The following is a 21484-nucleotide window of genomic DNA, read 5'->3' as shown; positions in this document are numbered from 1 at the left end:
GTAAACAATACTGCTACGGTCTGAATAGTTGTGTCTCTCAAAATTCTTGTGTTGAAACCTAACCCTCAAAGTGATGTTATTAAGAGGAAAGGCCTTTTAGGAGTGACAAAGTCAGGAGGGCAGAGCCCTCATGGATGGAATTAATGCCCTTATGTAAAAAAAGGCCTCAGGAAATTCCGTCCCTTCTACCATGTGAGGATGCAGCACAAAGATACCATCCATGAGAAAACTGGCCTTCATCACACACAGAGCCTGCCACTGCCTTGATCTCAGAATTCTCAGGCTCTAGAACTGTGAGAAATAAATTTCATCGTTTATAAGCCACCCAGTTTTAAGGCATTTTGTTATACCAGCCTGAACAGACTAAGACAAACACCAATGTATTTAGCTACAATAAGAAATTTGGCCAGGCACAGTGGCTCATGCCTGAAATACCAGCACTTTGAGAGGCAAAGGTGGGATGACCGCTTGAGCCCAGTTCGAGGAGGCCAGCCTGGGTAACATGGCAAGACCCTGTCAAAGGGAAGGGGAGGGGAGGGAAGGGAAAGAGAGGGGAGGAGAGAGAGAGGAGGGGAGGGGAGAGAGAGGAGGGGAGGGGAGAGAGGGGAGGGGAGGGGAGGAGGGAGAGGAGGAGGGGAGGGGAGGAGGGGAGGGGAAAGGGGAGGGGAGGGAAGGAGAAGTGGGAAGGGGAGTGGGGGAGGGGAGGGGAAAGGAATAACTTTTGTTGTTGTTAGAACAACTCAGCAAAATAAAATTCCTGTTTCTCATTGGACAACATTGTTTTATACCTACATCAAACAGGCCAATAATAATAATAATAATAATAATAATAATAAAAAACAGCAACTTCATAGACAAAAAAGGGAAAAAAGGAAGCCTTTTATCTTTGGCCTTTTTAACCATCTCATACAAACCAACCGCTTGTGGTACAGCTAAGTACACACACAAAAAAGTTACTGGAATGCTCGTGTTAGATATGAGTTCTAAATTTCTTTTCAAATAATTACTATGTCAGTATGTTCAATTCTTTGCCTTCTACTTCCTCGTAAAGCAACCTTTTCCGATTACCTATTCCACCCTAACTCATTCCAATTACCTACTCCACCCTGACTCATTCTGATCACCTGCTCCACCCTACATTCCAATCACCTGCTCCACCCTCACTCATTCCCATTACCTGCTACCTGCTCTGCCCTGACTCCCGCCAAAGCACTCAACCCATCATTCTCTTTAAATTAGCCAGTCGGAATCAGTTTAGCCTGTGCCGTCTAACCCCAGCCAATAGGGGAACGACACAGCAACAGGGGCCACGTGCGTCCTCGGTAAGAACCCCTTCTCCCTTGTCCAAGTGTGCGCGCATCATTGTTCCTTCTGTAAGGGCACACCCTTCTATATAGAAATAACTTGCCTTGCTGAGAATTAAAAAGAAAATTTTGTATTTGAGTGCTATTCCTTTTGTGGCACCGAAACTTTATATATAACTCTTGGAATAAGATTGTTTTTCTGTTGTCGTTTTTGCTTTTTTTACAAGTTTTTTTTTTTTCTCTCTCTCTCTCTCTCCTTTGAGATTATAATGAACATGGTCACACCACAAGTCAAGTCAGGAATAGGACAGAGAACGCTCTGAAGGCTGGTTTGGTCATTCGAGATCATTAAAAATGGCTGACCCTAACTATCTGTACAAAAATATAAAATGTAAATAAAAAATACGAACAAATTTCCTTTTTAAAGCACATTTAAGAAAAAAAGCAGGGCCTCGGAAGTTTTGGGTTTTTCCTCCTCTGTTGCAAATTCTCATGGTTTGGGTTGGGTGGTGGAGAGCGTGTGTCGTCTGCGGGTGGCACTGCCCACGGTGGGCGGCGGGCGGTGGGGGGGCCTCTCTGCTCGAAGGTGACCACGTTTAGATTCTGAGACGGGAAGTGGAGGGTGAACAGGTCACGGCGGCTTTTTGTGTGTGTGTGTGTGTGTGTAGTTTAACTTTTCCTTTTCTGCTGTCTGGTCATCCCCGTGGGTCTTCTGCTGCTTGGTATCGACGTCGTCATCCTCATCATCCTCAGCTGCCCGCTGGCGCGTGGCCGACTCAGCTGCCTCGTCTTCATCTCCATCCTCTTCCTCAGCGTCACCTTCTTCTTCCTCCTCCTCTTCCTCCCCACCTTCTTCCTCTTGTTCATCTACCTCATTGTCAGCCTCCTGCTCCCCGTTTTCCTCCTTAGCATTCCCGATAGCAGCGGCGTCTCTTCCATTTTCCGCCTGTTCCACAACTTCCTTCTCCTGTAAGTCCGTGGTGGTGATTTCAGAGCCGGTGTCTACGGCTGCCTCTGACACGGGGTGGGGGGACGAGGGTGATCCGATGCAGGGGATTAAGAAGAAAGCCAGAGTTCAGGGACTCTGGCGATAAAGCTGCCCAGCCCGACAAGGAACAATGCAAAGACGGCTTTTCAGAGCAGCCAGTGGGGAAAAGAAGGAATTTAACTGGCAAAAGAACTAGCTATTCTGACCACCTCAATTCTGAATTCTTTTTGTTTGTTTGTTTGTTTTTTGTTTGTTTTGTTTTGTTTTTTGATACAGAGTCTCACTCTGTCACCCAGGCTGTAGTGCAGTGGCACCATCTCAGCTCACTGCAACCTCCATCTCCTGGGTTCAAGTGATTATCCTACCTCAAACTCCCGAATAGCTGGGATGACAGGTGCCCACCACCACTCCCAGCTAATTTTTGTATTTTTACCAGAGATGGGGTTTCTCCATGTTGTCCAGGCTGGTCTCAAACTCCTGACCTCAGGTGATCCGCCCGCCTTGGCCTCCCAAAGTGCTGGGATTACAGGGGTGACCCACAGTGCCCAGTCCAATTCTGAATCCTTAGAAATGTGTGAAAAGCTGGATTATAACTGAAATTATGTGTGCTTAGAATCAGGGCAAGAAGCAATGTGTTTTAAGTGCATGATGGCATTAGGCTTGATATTTCAGCAACAGATTTATACTGCATGTTGAGTCTTTAAACAGAGTGTCCAAAATATTCTTTTTTGAAAAAAAATGTTTGAGACAGGATTTCACTTTGTCACCCAGGCAAGAGTGCAGTGGCGCAATCACAGCTCACTGTAGCCTCCACCTCCCAGGCTCAAGCCATCCTTCCACTTCAGCCTCCCAGGGTGCTGGAACTACAGTCACACACCGCTATGCCCAGCTAATTTTTGTATTTTTTGTAGAGACGAGGTTTTGCCACGTTGCCCAGGCTGGTCTCAAACACCTGAGCTCAAGCAATTCTCCTGCCTCAGCCTCCCAAAGTGCTGGGATTTCAGGTGTGAACCAACCTGCCCAGCCTTTGTTTGAAAATTATTAAGAATTTTGACACTGACAGAAGAACATCAAAGCAAGTGCAGGGACCTTCTGAGCTCATGGCCCTGTGTGACTGGCCACACATTCAAAAAGCCAGCCTAAATATAAAACAATCCTCTAGTGCTAACTACCACCTACCATCTAAACCCAGCATGCCCTCTGTTTCTGTAAATAAAGTTTTATTGGAGTGCAGCCATGCTCATTGGTTTCATCTGTGGCTGTTTTTGTTCTACAGGAGGAGAGTTTTCTATACATGCAACAGAGATTGTAAGGCCCACAAAGGCTAAAATATTTACTATCTGGCCCTTTATAAAAGTTTGTTGCCTCCTGCTATATGATGTAATCTGTCAGTTCTTGCCCCATATTTGCTATTCTAAATGAGCACTCAGCCATCTACAACGTGTTTCACTCTTCTCCTTGGAAACCATGTAGAGTGCACCTGGAGTCTATAGCTACAAATCAGAAGAATTTGAACACTGCTGACCTGCTCACAGACTGAAATGCCAAGAATTTCTGTGGCAGTGTAAGGACAGCAGTAACTATGAATTCTCCAGGGGAAGCCTGCAAAGCTATATGATCTCTTCTACCCGAATCTCTTGTGTACCTGAGGTTTCTCACCGCGCTACCACAAAACAATATACAGCTGCCAACTCCCAGTCAGCAACTTGCCTGGAGTCTTACGTTCCCCTCGTAAAGGATAGGGCTCAAGAATTGCTCTTCTTGACTGGCTATTAATAAAATCTCCAAAATCCTCTAGCACCATGTCTGGCATATCTGCCTCCCACGTAAATTCCCCTGGACCAGGTGCCCATGTGCTATGGTCTGAATGTCTGTCACCTCCAAAACTCATGTTGAAATTTAATTACCATTGCAACAATATCAAGAGGTGGGATCTTATTTTTAGTTTTTTAATTTTAATTTTAATTTTTTTTAGACACAGGGTCTCACTATGTCATCCTGGCTAGAGCGCAGTAGCACAATCATGGTTCACTGCAGCCTCAACATAAGCTCAAGAGATCCTCCTGCCTCAGCCTCCTGAAGAAGTAGGACCTTTAAGAAGTGATTAGGCCATGAAGGTTCTGCCTTCCTGAATGGATTAATGCCATTATCTCAAGAATGGGCTTGTTATGGCAGGAGTGTGCTCATTATAAAAGGGCAAGTTTAGTCCACTTTCTTCCCCCTCTTCCCCTCTTTCCTTTTGCCTTATGATGACGAAGCAAGAAGGCTCTCACCAGATGCCTGCCCCTTGATATTGAACTTTCCAGCCTCCAAAACTGTGAGCCAATAAATTTCTGTGTATTATAAGTTGCCCAGTCTCAGATATTCTGTTATCATAGCGCAAAAGACTACGTAACCTTAATACCTGGGCTAGGTCCTATTAGAACCTTAAGGATCTAATAGCTTACCCTGAAGGCTGGCTATCTAGTCAGCCTGCTGTAGTTTCATGGATGCTGGTAGAAGACATGAGACATCTGGGTCAGAAATAAAGGATTGTTTATTACTCACAACAATAGCAATAGCCAAAGTAACAGCATTTCGGCACCGGTTCCCCAAGCCCCAGTTTCCACAGGGTGACACAAGGGACAGTTGATGTCTGCACAGGCAGTGAGTTCTGTTACAGGAAAAGCACCCTGAGCTTGGAAAATAATCCCATTATAATGGGTTGTGGCACACTTCCCCTTAGCCCTAGAAGGAAAGATGATTTTACAACACTGGATAGTAAGCAAACTTGCTCTTTTGCTATGAAGGGAGATGCTATCTCTATCCTTCAAGACAGTTTGCTATATAAATGTCCTCTAAAGATAGATTAGAATAAAAGGTAGTCAGTGCCCTGGTTGCAACATGTGCAGAAATGCAAGAAATTCTTGGAGAATTGTCTCTCAACAGCCTCCATATGGACTTGGTCCTTTATGGTGACTCTTCCCTCTCACTCCTATAGCTATAAATGAGCCCCTTTTTTTCTGTGAGCAAGCTGGATTTTTGCTAGTGATCTTCTCCCAGGTTTGCTTCCTTCTTTTCTAGTTTGCAGATTTATACTGGGTACTTTAGAGAAATATACCCTACCCATCATATTGCCCCCAAACCAACATACAAATAAATGGTCTCTCATGTTTTGTGACTTTCCAAGTAGAATTTTATCAATTGCCTTTGTCTCTATATAGCCCTACAACTTAGGTATCACAATATGTTTAAAGCACTTAGCCATTTCTTCCCCCCAACCATTCACCATGTTCTTCCCAAATTCTTAAAGCTGTGTGTGTATAATGCTACAAAAAATATGATATTAAACTCAAGTGCCAGGGTATTCCAGCCATCATACATAAATGTTAGAGATTATTACTGGAATCATGTTTAGAATGTACCATGTAAGGAGTCTATTGTGCAAACGAGAGACTAAACGGGAGTAGATAAAACGGAAAAGGAAGAGGAATCAGGAACTCAGTCCAAACAAAAACATCATCCAGAGGAAACAGGATAAGCCTGCCCAGACACAGGAAACTATAATGAGGAAGGAAAAGCAATTCTCAGAACAGATGGGCGGAAACTGAGCAACTAACAGAGGTGGAGCCATGTTTATTTGAGAAAGTGTATTCTGAGATTTGGGGGTTGAACAGAATCTGTGCTTATTCCCCACAGCTCCTGGATCTCTAATGATGCTATATGTGGATACTGAACTGGCACATGCATGAGCTCCTGTAACGATCAAGCTATTTCTTAAACCTCTAATTCTCTGTCACTTGTAACTTCCTGTCTTTTGAAAAATATATGTATGTTTTTATTTGAATGGATACTAACTTGATTAATTCATTTCCTAAATATTTGAATTTCTAGAGAACTGTGAAAGTGTATGGAGATGATTGAAAAGGATATTGAAACGAGATCTATCCCAGAAAATATAGGACAGATGGTTATGGGGCATTAAAAAAGAGAACTGTTAAGCCTACAATCCAGCATCTTATTGTCTGCTGTATTTTTTTAAAAGCTTGCAGAGTAAGGCGTGTGTTATTGTTTCATCTCTTTTGATACAACTGAGTTCCTTCAAACACATACAATTAAAAAATAATCCACTCTCAAGTAAATTGTATGTCTGTGTGAATAAAAATGCAATCCCTTGTAGATGAGTTTTATGTTTCCCAGCTGCCTACGAGATTATTATGTATCATAAATTGTACACTCTGTACTCTGCATTCCTTTGCAGCTACAAATGAAAAGATTTAGGCATGTTTTTATTTCTTATTGAAGTAAAGCCTTCACTAATTATTCATCAGCTATAAAGACTTTATAATTGTTCAATATTTTGAAGCATTTGTGCACATAAACTAACCCTCATTTTAATAGTTTATTCATCTAACTGCTTTAATAGAGTACCTCTTTTTTTCATACTCTAAATTAAACATCAAATGCAATCTTTTCCAAACAACTAGAATCACTGATTTTGAGAGCTGAAAAATATTTCATTTTCTCAAGGTAAATAAAAAAACTGAGTCTCAGTGGTTGCCTAAGAATCACATTCCCACAAGATCTGCCCAGCTAGAAGTGCATTAAAACCACTTTTTCAGACCCTTAAGGGTCCGTGCTCTTTCTATAACATGCAGATTTTTCTCTTCATGGTTCTCGTAGGGAATTGATTCTAAATTTATTCAATTTAGTAGTGCTCAGACAGATGTTTGTATATCTCTTATAACATGACCAGTGGGCATTGCTTTTTTTTATTCTTTAGTTATCTAGGATTTTATTCTGTATTACTATTCCAGATAAATATTTTAAATCCTTAATTTATTCTTGTAATAAAAGATAGGCTTTTCTTTGGGGGCAAGTCCATTTCTCAAGCTAAACTATGGAAAGCTGGAGCTCCAAACCGAACACAAATTAAAATTTAAATTTAACCATGTTGTGATGCCAATGAACCGCTGATGGTTTTCGAAATCTTCACAAAGGCTGGTAGAAAAACTTCACAGTGAATGAATTTTATTACTTCTGACTATAATGTCCCTACCTACGGTGCTTCTGTAATGTTTGTGAGACTGAAATATTTAGAAATGTTCTCCTGGCTACATTTTACCTTATTTTATTTTTCTTTTTTTCTTTTCTTTCTTTTTTTGTTTTTTTTTTGTTTTGTTTTTTGTTTTTTGAGATGGAGTTTCGCTGTTTTGCCCAGACTGGAGTGCAGTGGCACAATCTCAGCTCACTGCAACCTCTGCATCTCAGGCTCAAGCGATTCTCTTGCTTCAGCCTCCCAAGTACCTGGGATTACAGGCATGTGGCACCACGCCGGGCTAATTTTGTATTTTTACTAGAGATAGGATTTCTCCATGTTGGTCAGACGGGTCTCAAACTCCTGACCTCAGGTGATCCACCCACCTCAGCCTCCCAAAGTGCTGGGATTACAGGTGTGAGCCACCACACCCAGCCTATTTTACCTTATTTTCATCTCTTCATTATTCTTGTTCAGTTAGGTCCTCTGGATACCTTAATTGTTTTTAGGATCACAAACTCTTTTGTGGAATCCTTTGCAAATAAAGTCTCTGTGCTCCTCAGTGTCGGTGGCTACAAGGATTTCTTGCCATGTTCAATGCGTAGGCTTTTCCCGAAAGGCTTATGTTATGGCTCTCTTCCATTCACATTGGCATCATAAGGCACAACTGGCCAGGCACGGTGGCTCACGCCTGTAATCCCAGCACTTTGGGAGACCAAGGCAGGCAGATCACTTGAGGTCAGGGGTTCGAGACCAGCCTGGCCAACATGGTGAAACCCTGTTTCTCCTAAAAACACAAAAATTAGCCAGGCGTGGTGACGCACACCTGTAGTCCCAGCTACTCGGGAAACTGAGGCAGGAGAATCCCTTGAATCTAGGAGGCAACTAAATTCCTTCAAACACATACAATTAAAAGGTAATCCACTCTCAAATCAGTTGCATATCTATGTGAATAAAAATGCAATTCCTTGTAGATGAGTTTGCAGAGGTTGCAGTGAGCCGAGATCGTGCCACTGCACTCCAGCCTGGGTGACAGAGTGAGACTCTGTCTCAAAAATAAATAAATAAATACATACATACATACATACATACATAAGGCACAACTGTGTCTGTTTTCCATTAGCACTCTTTTGGGGGAGGAATTGCCATATGAATAGTGCACCAATGTATTTTCCCAACAATAGTGTACAAGGGTTCCCTTTTCTCCATGTCCTCACCAATATTTGTTACCTTTTGTCTTTTTTTGATAATAGCCATCCTAACAGATATGAAGTGATATCTCAGCGGTTTTGATTGGCATTTCCCTGATGGTAAGTAATGTTGAGCACCTTCTCATATACCTGCTGGCCATTTGTATGTCTTTTTTGGAGAAGTGTCCATTCTGTTTGCCCATTTGCAAATCAGGTTGTTTCTTTGGGGTTTCTTCTTTGTTTATTTGCTTGCTATTGAGTTGTAGGAGCTTCTTATGTATTTTGGATAGTAATCCCTATCAGATCTATGGTTTGCAAACATTTTCACCCATTCTGCACATTTCCTTTTCATTGTGTTGTTTCCTTTGCTGTGCAGAAAGTTTTTAGTTTGTTGTATTCCCACTTCCCACTAGTCTATTTTCGCTTTCTTTTAACCTGTGTTTTTGGTGTCATGTCAAAAATCATCACCAAAGTCAATGTCAAGATTCTTTTTCCTGCATTTTCTTCTAAGGAATTTTATGTTTCCTGTTCTTATGTTTAACTCATTAACCCTTTTTTTTTTTTTTTCTTTTTCTGAGATGGAGTCTCCCTCTGTCGCCCAGGCTGGAGTGCAGTGGCATGATCTCAGCTCACTGCAACCTCCACCTCCTGGGTTCAAGCGATTTTTCTGCCTCAGCCTCCCGAGTAGCTGGGATTACAGGCATGAGCTGCCAGATCTGGCTAATTTTTGTATTTGTAATAGAGACAGTGTTTTACCATGTCGGCCAGGCTGGTCTGGAACTCCTGACCTTAGATGATCCACTTCAGCCTCTTAAAGTGCTGAGATTGCAAGTGCGAGCCACCGCTCCTGGACCAATTAACCCATTTTGAGCTGACTTTTGTGTATGGTGTAAGATAAGGGTCCAACTCTCTTCCATTAGAATTTTATTCATGGTTAAAATGGACAAACTTTTGTTATAATGGCCTTAAAATAAGCTGTAGAATTTTATAATTTTATATTTATATTATTTATAAACTATCTTTTCCTCCAAATATATTTACTAACTATAGGACTTTTATACCAGTTAAAATTTCGTGTCCATCAGTTTATACTGGTTGGGCACAGTGGCTCATGCCTATAATCCCAGCATGTTGGGAGGCTGAGGTGGGAGGCTCACTTACGCCCAGGAGTTCAAGACCAGTCTGGACAACACAGTGACTGAAAATTAAAAATTAATTTATATTAAATATTTATACATTTTCCCTCCCTTTCTTATTCCAAATATTCCTTTTTTATCATAGTGTTTCAAAATCTAAGATTTTTTATATCATTGTTTCTTTTTAAATCATGCAACTTTCTCTTGTTTTTTGTTTTTTTTAATTCTTATTTATTTGTTTTTATTTGTTTTTTGAGACAGGGTCTCACTCTGTGATCCAGGACAGAGTGCAGTAGCATGATAATGGTTCGCTGCAGCCTCAACCTCCTGGGCTCAAGCGGTCCTCCTGCCTCAGCCTCCCGAGTAGCTGGAACTACATGTGTGTCATCATGCCTGGCTAATTTTTTTGTAGAGGCAGAGTCTTGCTATGTTGCCCAGGCTAGTCTCCAACTCCTGGCTTCAAGCAATCCTCCCTCCTTGGCCTCCCAAAGTGCTAGGATTACTGGTGTGAGCTACTGCACCTGCCAGGAAGATCTTCTTTGATAAGATACCGAAGGCAAAGGACAAAAAGGTTACAATACTGATAAATTTGACTCTACGAAAATTTTTAAATTTCTGTATGACACTACTATGCTATGAACAAAATTAAAGAAAATGCATAGACTGATAGTAAATATTTGCAACACGTATAACAGGCAAAGGGTTATAAGCCAGAATATTTATGTACTTTTATTTGTAGATAACCTATATTTAAGCCTCCTTTATATCAATAAGAAAAAGACAACTCAATAGAAAAGCAAATCGCAAATTGTATGAATGAGCAATTTGTAGGAGGAAAAATATAAAAAGTCAATAAACACATGAGAAGGTAACAACCCTCATTGGTAATCAGGGAAATGAATGCTGAAACAAGAATGAAATACTACTTTTCCACCAATATATTGCTAAAGATTTAAAAATTTGCTAATATCTATATTGGTGAGGTTATAAGAAAATGGATGGTCTCTTACATTGCTGGTAAGAGTATAAATAGTAAAACCACTTTGGGGGCAATTTGGTAATATCTAGTACTTTTCAAAATGCATATACCTTATGAACCAGCAATTCCCCATCTTTGTATCCATGCTAAAGAAGCGCTAACACATACATGCAAGAAAACCCATGCAAAGGCTCATTGCGTCATTTTTATCATGAAACATTAGAAACAACTGGCATCCAGAGAAGAGGAATGGCTACATAAGCTGTAGCTATATTATGCAATATTATGCAACATTTAAAAAGGAGGTACTGCTAGGTGTTGTGGCTCATGTCTGTAATCCCAGCACTTTGGGAGACCAAGGCAGGCAGATCGCCTGAGGTCAGGAGTTCAAGACCGGCCTTGCCAACAGGGTGAAACCCCATCTCTATTAAAAATACAAAATTAGCCAGGCTTGGTGGCACACGCCTGTAATCCCAGCTACTTGTGAGGCTGAGGCAAGAGAATCACTTGAAACCAGGAGGCAGAGTTTGCAGTTAGCCAAGATCACGCCATTGCACTCGAGCCTGGGCAACAAAAGTAAAACTCTGTCATAAATAAATAAATAAATAAATAAATAAATAAATAAATAAGGAGGTAGTGCTGGGTATGGTGGCTCATGCCTGTAATCCCAGCACTTTGGGAGGCCGAGGCGGGCGGATCACTTGAGGTCAGGAGTTCGAAACCAGCCTGGCCAACAATGGCAAAACCTCATCTCTACTAAAAATACAAAAATTAGCCCAACGTGGTGGCAGGTGCCTATAATTTCAGCTACTTGGGAGGCTGAGGCAGAGAATTTCTTGAACCTGGGAGGTGGAGGTTGCCATGAGCCAAGATTGCGCCACTGCACACCAACCTGGGTGACAGAGTGAGACTCTGTCTCAAAAAAAAAAAAAAGGACACCAGTCATACTGGATTAGGGCCCACCCTAACAATCTTGATTATCTGTAGAGACCCTGTTTCCAAATAAGGTCACATTTTGATGAACTGGGGGTTAGGACTTCAACGTATCTTTTTTGAGAGAGACACAATTCATCCCGCAACAAATGGTATACCATATGTGGAAAAAATACATACATATTTTTTCTTTTTTTCTGAGGCAGGGTCTCTGTCACCCTGGCTGGAGTGCAGTGGCTCGATCTTGGCCTGCTGCAACCTCTACCTCTAGGCTCAAGCAATTTGGCCACCTCATTCTCCCAAGTAGGTGGGACTACAGGTGTGTACTACTTTGTCTAGCTAAATTTGTTTGTATTTGTGTGTGTGTGTGTGTGTGTGCTAGCTAAATTTTTTTGTACCTGCGTGTGTGTGTGATGGGGTTTCACTATGTTGCCCAGGCTGGTCTCAAACTCCGGGCCTCAAGCAATCCACCTGCCTTGGTCTCCCAAAGTGCTGGGATTATGGGCATGAGCCACCATGCCCGGCCTCATATATTTTTAAGAGTTCATAGGTACGTATATAAAGACAGATGGAAATATTTAGAAAAATACACAACTAACCAGGCTCAGCGGCTCACAGCGGGAGCACCACTTGAGCCCAGGAGTTAGAGGCTACGGTGAGCTATGATTGTGCCACTACACTCCTGTGTGGTGACAGAGCAAGACCCTGTCTCCAAAAACAAACGACAACAACAAAAGTACACCTAACTGATAAAATAGTTACTATTGCTCATGGTAGAAGATCATACTGGTGGATTTTCGTATTTTAGCCTTTAGCTTTGTTGGCAATGTTCACATTTTTACAAGATAATGAATTACCAGAGTAATTTTTCAAAAATCATGGCTGCTCCAATGATAGTGGGTTATCAGAACTTATTAATATTAGTGTCACTAAAGTTGGTAGACAATCCCCCCTGCTAAATTTGACTGGATAAATAAATAAAAATAAAAATCATACAATCCAGAACGATGTTAATTAAAAACAATAGAATGCTTCCCTACACTTCTTGATCTCTTAGTTCCATTAAGGAAATCACTTTAAAAAAAAAAAAAGTTTTTATAGAAGAAGTCTCACTATGTTACCCAGTCTAGATTCCAACAGCAAAGCTCAAGGGATCCTCCCGCTTCAACCTCCCCCAAGTAGCTGGGACAATAGGTGCTGCCGCTACGTCCAACTGGGAGCCACTTTCTAACTCTCAGTAGTTATCTCCATCGATCTAAATAACATACCAAAGGAGATAACAGTAATACCCAGCTCCTGGGACTTACTGAGAAAAGTGAATGAACTAAGCCAAGCACAGTGGCTCACGCTTGCAATCCCAGCAATTTGGGAGTCTGAGGCAGGTGGATCACTTGAGGCCAGGAGTTCAAGACCAGCCTAGGCAACATGGCAAAACCCTGTCTCTACTAAAAATACAAAAATTAGCAGGGCATGGTGGCACATGACTATGATCCCAGCTATTTGGGAGGCTGAGGCAGGAGAATCGCTTGAACCTGGGAGGCAGAGGTTGCAGTGAGCCGAGATCACACCACTGCACTCCAGCCTGGGCAACAGAGTGAGACTTTGTCTCAAAAAAAAAAAAAAAAAAAAGAAAGAGACTGAACTAATAAATGTCAAGAACTTAGAACTGCTCTTGACACATTGATACTTAATATAGATTGGTTATTACTATTTTCATTGTATTATTATTTTGTCATCTATCAATTTTAGTCAACTATCTATTGATTTCAGCAATGATAACTGAGGATTTGGGGCTCTGATACCACTCCCTCCTCTCTCTCACCTTCTCAATTCATTAGTCTTTTCAACTACTTATTAACTCGTTTGGAGGTCTCCTGAGTTGTTCTAATTCTCCCATTGTTTCAGTTTCAAACTCACCAGTATCTAACCGAATGAATCTCGTCAGAAATATTGCACTGAAATTTGGAGGAAAATCTGGTTGCATTGATCATGGAGAAGCGATTTTTAATTTCTTGCTGAAGTAGTCCCTTTCTTGATTATCTTTTTGGCCTTTCCTTTTGTCAATCAGCCCATTGCAATCTAGCATATTACTGTGCTTCTCGTCTAATACGCTTCCCTCTAGCTTCTAGAGGTCCAGTTTCAGAGTGCTGACCTAACTAATACTGTCACTCTTTCAATAAATTTATTTATTTATTTATTAGAGACAGAGTCTCAGTTTTTCACCCAGGCTGGAGTACAGTGGCGCCATCTCTGCTCACTACAATTGCTGTCTCCTGGGTTCAAGTAATTCTCATGCCTCAGCCTCCCTCAGCCTCCTGAGTAGCTGGGATTACAGACGTGTACCACTATGCCTGGCTAAGTTTTGCATTTTTAGCAGAAACAACGTTTTGCCATGTTGGCCGTGCTGGTCTCAAACTCCCAACCTCAAGTGATCCACCTGTCTCGGCCTCCCAAACTGCTGGGATTACAGGCACGAGCCACTGCACCTGACCTAAATTTTTCTTAATGAATCAAAAGCTCTTTTACTATTGTTTTTACATTAATGGTATTAGTCTTACCAAGTTAGAGCTCACTGAGAAAGCCAGCTCACAACCCACATGTCATCTCATGTGCTAGTTAATGAACTTGATGTCACCAGATTAACTGGAATGTCAACTTCCCTTTGGGTTACACTCTGCTTGTGACTTTCATTATACCTATCATCATCCTGTCTACAAGGTTAACCTGCTTTCAAGTTAACTCGCTAGAGCAAGAATGCACAAAAGCCCTTTTCTGGCATCCCTCAGATGGAATTGAAACAGACCAAAAATTTTAAAAATACTTTATTGAATGATAAAAACAGAAATGCACATAGAATACAAGACATATCAGTGGTCTGTCTCACAAAGAAGAGATATCATATCTTGCAAGCCAGCGTTTCATATGCCTTTTATATCCAGCCTGGGAAATTTCCTTCCCCCTAAGTGAATAGCATTAAGTGGTCTTAAAATAGCCTCTCATACACGAACTGAGTTTGCCCATAGTAAACCTCCAGTAGTGTGATATTCTAATACAATAATCGTATACCAGAATGACCCACAAAGGGTAAAAGGGAGGAACAAAGAGTTTTTCTTTCACTCTGCACACCTCAAGTCAAAAGAACAACATCAAGGTAAGACAGTGTCTACTACACAATGCACAGGGACCTTGGTTTCTGTGGGTTGAAATCACTGACATTTTTATCACCTAGTAAGGAAACAAAGGTTGTGGAGAAGCAGCTGGTGCAGAGGAAACAGAACACAGCTTAGCATTACATGATCTAGATTCTACTCATCATTCTTCCAAATATTCAACTAGAGTTCTTTGTCCTTGGAAAAGTGAACTTTTCTGAATCTCAGTTTCCTTATCTAAAGAGTAAGCATACCAACATTTACACTACTTATCTCTCAGTGTTGTTCAGATAATTGTTAAGGTAACAATTTATTGTGAGCAGAGTCAAAGTTTACTCCTATCTTGCTTGAGGGAACTTGAAGAAAGTTCATAGATTTCTTTCATAGACACTGTCTCATACTCATGGGTAGCTAGATAACATTTTTAGACTAAGTACAAGGAAAACTATCTGGGTACAGCTTACTGGGCTCCTCATGTGCAAGTTACTCTTTTTTTTTTTTATTATACTTTAAGTTCTAGGGTACATGTGCACAGCGTGCAGGTTTGTTACATATGTATACATGAGCCATGTTGCTGTGCTGCACCCATTAACCCGTCATTTACATTAGGTATTCTTCCTAATGCTATCCCTCCCCTTTACCCCCACCCCACAACAGGCCCCAGTGTGTGATGTTCCCCAACCTGTGTCCAAGTGTTCTCATTGTTCAGTTCCCACCTATGAGTGAGAACATGCGGTGTTTGGTTTTCTGTCCTTGCGACAGTTTGCTCAGAATGATGGTTTCCAGCTTCATCCATGTCCCTACAAAGGACATGAACTCATCCTTTTTTATGGCTGCAAAGTATTCCAGCAAGTTACTCTATAAAACTGTGTGTGGATATCTAACAACCCATGGAGAGCACTATTATAAGACATTGTATTGTGGTTCAATTTTTTTTTTTTTTTTTGAGATGGAGTCTCACTCCATCACCCAGGGTGGAATGCAGTGGTGCAATCTTGGCTCACTGCCAACCTCCGCCTCCCCGGTTCAAGCTATTCTCCTACCTTAGCCTCCTGAGTAGCTGGGATTACAGGCACCTGCGACCACACCTGACTAATTTTTGTATTTTTACTAGAGATGGGGTTTCACCATTTTGGCCAGGCTACTCTTGACCTGGCCTGTGGTTTGATTTTATACAAAATTAGAAAGGTAGTGCAATTTAAACTGGCCTGGGCCAGGCGTGGTGGCTCACACCTGTAATCCCAGCACTTTGGGAGGCCGAGGCGGGTGGATCATGAGGTCAGGAGTTCAAGACCAGCCTGGCCAATATAGTGAAACCCCATCTCTACTAAAAATATAAAAAATTAGCCAGGCGTGGTGGTGGGCACCTATAGTCCCAGCTACTTGGGAGGCTGACACAGGAGAATCAGTTGAACCCAGGAGGCAGAGGTTGCAGTGAGCCAAGATCATGCCACTGTACTTTAGCCTGGGCAAAGGAGCAAGTCTCCATCTCAAAAAAACAAAACAAAAAACAAACAAACCTGGCCTAGTTTTCCCATAGAACTAAAGCTTGAGAAACTTACATTTGTCTTAACTGAGTTCCTTTCTCAGGAAACTGACTGTCAGGGCTTTCTGATAGGATCAAGGAACTGAAACGTTCCAGATCATCATAGCAAGACAATGAGACACACCTGCTACCTATTGGCCAACTCCTCTTCCTCATCCCTTCCTAATTCCTATTTTCCTTCCCCACTATATAAACTCCAAACTTTCGTTGGTTAGGAGACGCATTTGAGACTTATCTCCTATCTCTAGACTGATGTCACCCAAAATAAAGCCTTTCTCCTATTTGTTGTCTCAGGGATTGGCTTTCTGTAAGGTGAACAACCAGACCTATGCCAAACCCCTGGCATTCAGCAACATGATAGCCTGTACCTGTCACCTTGCTTCAAAGTTGTTAACACATAACCAATCTTAGTGATTTACACTTCTATCTATTCCACCACCCTGAATGGATTATTTTAAAGCAAATTCCAAATTTCACCTATAGATATGTAGGAGATTAGAACACGCCACCTCCGAATATGCTACTCTGGGATAAAGATTATTTTGAGCTGACAGCAATTGAGGAAGAGTAAACATAGGAAGAGCTCTCTGCCATCCCCTGTGTGCCTGAAATAAGTTCATAAAATCCCCCTGTGAAGGGCACCCCCCACCAACTTCCCACACCAGGAAGGGAATAAGCACCTTAACATGTGAGACAAGAAGTCACCAAGAAAGGGCCTACACAAACCCCACTAGCCCTTTCCTACCTTAGTTTCCCCATGTATTTACCTTCCTATAATTTGCCACCCCTTGAAGTGCAAAGACCCTTTCTTTCGTTTTATCACTTCTCTTCATATGTGTTCTCTTTTGCCTGAATGGTATAAAAGCCTCCAAGCTTAGTCATTTCTTTGGAGGTTTTTTCTCTTCTCTCCGTGAAGCACTTCCCACCCCCACCATAGAAAGCTTTTTTTTTTTTTTGAATTGGAGTCTCGCCCTGTTGACAAGGCTGGAGTGCAATGGCACAATCTCAGCTCACTGCAACCTCTGCCTCCTGGGTTCAAGTGATTCTCCTTCCTCAGCCTCCTGAGTAGCTGGGATTACAGGCACTTGCCACACCTGGCTAATTTTTTGTATCTTTAGTAGAGACAGGGTTTCCCCATACTGCCCAGGCTGGTCTTGAACTCCTGACCTTGTGATGTGCCTGCCTCAGCCGCCCAAAGTGCTGGGATTACAGGCATGAGCCACCACATCTGACCACCATGGAAAACTTTAAATATCAAATCCATTTGCGTGACTTTTCTCCTGTTGATCTTTGTCTTTTAAGTTTATTTTGAAAATTAAGCCAGAGACCTAAGAAGGTAGAGGAAAATTTTCTTTCCTGACAGATACTTGAGTTTTTGCTTCTAAGATGTTCTCTCCCTCTCTCTTTAACATAACAAAAAAACACTAACAGACCAGCATGATGGTTCACATCTATAATCCCAGCAGTTTGGGAGGCCAAGGTGGGAGGATCTCTTGAGCCCAGGAGTTCAAGACTAGCCTGGGCAATATACTGAGACCATATCTTTGCTATATATATATATATGGACATACACATGCATACATATAAAAGATTAATAATACTTCCTTAATATCGTTAAATATCCAGACAGTGTTCAAGTTTCCTTTACTGTTTCATAAATGTTTCATTTTTACAAATGTTTTGTTCCAATCAACACCCAAACAAGATCTTCTCATTGCATTTGGTTGATATATTTCCTTCCTTTTTTTTTTCTGAGACAGAGTCTCACTCTGTCACCAGGCTGGAGTGCAGTGGCACCATCTCAACTCACTGCAACCTCTGCCTCCCGGGTTCAAGTGATTCTCTTGCCTCAGTCTCCCGAGTAGCTGGGACTACAGGCACACGCCACTACACCCAGCTAATATTTGTATTTGTAGTAGAGACGGGGTTTCACCATGTTGGTCAGGATGGTCTCGATCTGTTGACCTTGTGATCTGCCTGCCTCAGCCTCCAGAAGTGCTGGGATTACAGGCGTGAGCCACCGCGCCCAGCCGCATTTGGTGATATATTTCTTATGTCTCCTTTAACCTATGGCCTCCTTTTCTCTCTCTTTTTTTTCTAGCCATTTTGTTGTCATTGATGTTGAAGAACCCAAGTTGTTTGTGTTTGTATAAATACAAAACAATTCCATATAGAAATTCCCACGATCTGGATTTTGCCAATTGCATCTCTGTCATTTTCTCACTCAAGCACACACATATTCTTCGGCTCCCAGTGTAACCTACCTGTAAACTGGTACCGTAGTTAGATCCAGTGGTATGATCAGCTTCAGCTTCAAGTTCGATTTTTTTTTTTTTTGCAAAAATAGTTTGTCGGTGATAATGTGCACCCCCTGTTGCTTTACATCCGGAGGCATGTAATAACTAATGTTGTTTCTGTGATGCAGGATGAACCTTTGGTTTCCGGTGCTATCAGCCTAAGCCATTTTTTTTTAGACAGAATCTCACGCTATCATTCAGGCTGGAGTGTACTGGTGCTATCTTGGCTCACTGCAACCTCTGCCCCCCTGATTCAAGTGATTCTCCTGCCTCAGCCTCCCAAGTAGCTGGGATTACAGGCCCACATCACCATGCCTGGCTAATTTTTTTGTGTGTATTTTTAGTAGAGATGGGGTTTCACCATGTTGGCCAGACTGGTCTCAAACTCTTGACCTCAAGTGATCCACTTGTCTCAGCCTCCCACAATGTTGGGATTACAAGCATGAGCCACTGCTCCTGACCAATGATATGGTTTTCTGTTGACTACCAACTCTTCAATTTTCACGTGATATGCTTTAATCCATTCTTCTTCTTCTTCTTTTTTTTTTTTTTTTTTTTTTTTGAGAAGAAGTCTTGCTCTGTCACCCAGACTGGAGTGCCATGGCACAATCTAGGCTTACTGCAAACTTGGTCTCCTGGGCTCAAGCGATTCTTGTGTCTCAGCCCATGTAGCTGAGATTATAGGCATGCACCGCCACACCTTTTGACACATCTGGCTAATTTTTGTATTTTTAGTAGAGATGGGGTATCGTCATGTTGGGCAGGCTGGTCTTCAACTCTTGGCCTCATGTGATCTGTCCACCCTGGCCTCCCAACGTGCTGAGGTTACAGGCGTAAGCCACCACAATCCATTCTTCTTTTTGATGTTTGAATTATTCCTTCAGTCAATAGGAGTTTCTTGTCTCTTCAAGTTGGTTTTTTTTTTAGATGGAGTCTCACTCTGTCACCCACATCTGGCTGATTTTTGTATTTTTCATAGAGACAGGGTTTCATTTCATTGACCAGGCTGGTCTCAAACTCCCAACTTCAGATGATCCACCTCCCTCGGCCTCCCAAAATGTTGGGATTACGGACGTGAGCCACTGTGCCCAGTCTTCAAGTTGGTTTTGATATACTTTTGACATGACCATAGTAGTCTTTGATAGTTTCCTTGCTCTCTCATAAAGAAAAGATGTTTCAGAATCATTTTATACATTTTCTGCCCCAAATCTGAGATCAGTCATTTCTCCAAGGCATTCTGGCTTAAAGAATCTCTTAATCTCATCAAAATTGTGATATTGTGACATATATATTCAGTGTTCATCCTGTTTCTTGGCATGCAGCTCCTAAAACCCTTGGAGTCTCCAGGGTGATAAGAGTCTTGTTTGAGAAGTGACACTGTTGAAAAGTAAAACAAACAAACAAACAAAAAACAAAAAAACAAAGAATTATCTTTTGTATGCTCATGTAACCCCCACATAGCTTCAGGATGGGAGCTGGTCACCAGAAAAACCAAGGCATGATCAGAGGGTTGAAACTTTCAGTCCCACCTCCCAACCTCCAGGGAAAAGAGTGGGGCTGAAGATTGAATTGCTCATGAATGGTTAATGATTGAATCAAGCATGCCTATGTAATGAAGCATCCATAAAAACCTAAAAAGACTGTGTTCTGGGGCCTTCAAATAACTGAACACATGAAGATTTCTGGAAAGTGGTGCTCCTGGAGAGGGCATGGGAGCTCCATACCCCTTCCCACATACTTGGCCCTATGCATCGTTCCCATCTCACTGTTCATCTGTATTCTTTGTAATATCTTCTAGTATAAAAAGATAAGAGTGAATGAAGTGTTTCCCTGAGTTCTGTGAACTGCTGTAGCAAATTTATTATTATTATTACTACTATTATTATTATTATGACAAAGTCTTGCTCTGTTGTCCAGGCTGGAGTGCAATGGCATGATCTCGGCTCACTGCAACCTCCACCTCCCAGGTTCAAGAGATTCTCCTGCCTCAGCCTCCCAAGTAGCTGGGATTACATGTGCCTGCCACCATGCCTGGCTAATTTTTGTATTTTTTAGTAGAGACAGAGTTCCACTATGTTGGTCAGACTGGTCTCAAACTCCTGACCTCAGGTGATCCACCCACCTTGGCCTCCCAAAGTGCTGGGATTACAGGCGTGAGCCACCACACCTGGCATTATTATTATTATTATTATTATTATTATTATTATTATTTGAGAAGGAGTTTCACTCTGTTGCCCAGGCTAGAGTGCAGTGGTGCGATCTTGGCTTACTGAAACCTCCACCGCCCAGGTTCAAGCAATTCTCATACCTCAGCCTCCTGGGTAGCTGAGATTACAGGTGCACACCACCACACCCAGCTAATTTTTGTATTTTTAGTAGAGATGGGGTTTACCATGTTTGCCAGGTTGGTCTCAAACTCCTGGCCTCAAGTGATCTGCCTGTCTTGGCCTCCCCAAGTGCTGGGATTACAGGGATGAGCCACCATGCCTGGCTTCATCTAGCAAATTATTTAAACCCAAGGAGAGGATTGTAGGAACCCCAATTTATAGCTAGTCAGTCAGAAACTCAGGCCACAAACTGTGCTTGCTACTGGCATCTGAAGTGGGAACAGCCTTGTAGGGCTGAGCCCTCAACCTTTGGAATCTGAAGGTATCTCCAGATAGATAGATAGTATCAGACTCTGAAATCTGAATAAGGTCTATGAATTGTACAAAAGAAAAAACAAAAAGACAGTGTCAGGGTTGAGTTGAATTAGGGGAAACCCAGTTTGTATCCATGGCAGAATCGGGAGAATTGATTGCTTGCTTGTTGCATGGGGAGTAAAACCCCACACATGTCTGGGGTCACAGAAGCATTCTTTGTTGATTATTGAGTGGAAGTGTTACCAGCAACAAGTCTTACAGGTCCTCAGCAAACTCAGTTGTTGCCTCCTTGGAGGAAAGAAT

At 42.0% G+C, this 21484-nt stretch overlaps 1 protein-coding gene across 1 annotated transcript; it reads right to left on the bottom strand.

Moving 5' to 3' along the window:
* Positions 1-1432: 1432 nt before the first annotated feature.
* On the bottom strand, positions 1433-4096 carry LOC101007176 (prothymosin alpha-like). Its single transcript, XM_009203939.3, has 2 exons — positions 4015-4096; positions 1433-2381 (listed from the first exon to the last, which is right to left on the bottom strand). The coding sequence occupies exons 1-2, from the start codon at positions 4094-4096 to the stop codon at positions 1936-1938; spliced, it is 528 nt and encodes a 175-aa protein (XP_009202203.2). The 3' UTR covers positions 1433-1935.
* Between the last annotated feature and the right edge of the window lie 17388 nt (positions 4097-21484).

The sequence above is a fragment of the Papio anubis genome, chromosome 4, assembly GCF_008728515.1.
Source record: "Papio anubis isolate 15944 chromosome 4, Panubis1.0, whole genome shotgun sequence".
NCBI lineage: Eukaryota > Metazoa > Chordata > Mammalia > Primates > Cercopithecidae > Papio > Papio anubis.
Note: the sequence above shows the minus strand (reverse complement) of the source record. Positions and strands in the feature narration are given on the sequence as shown.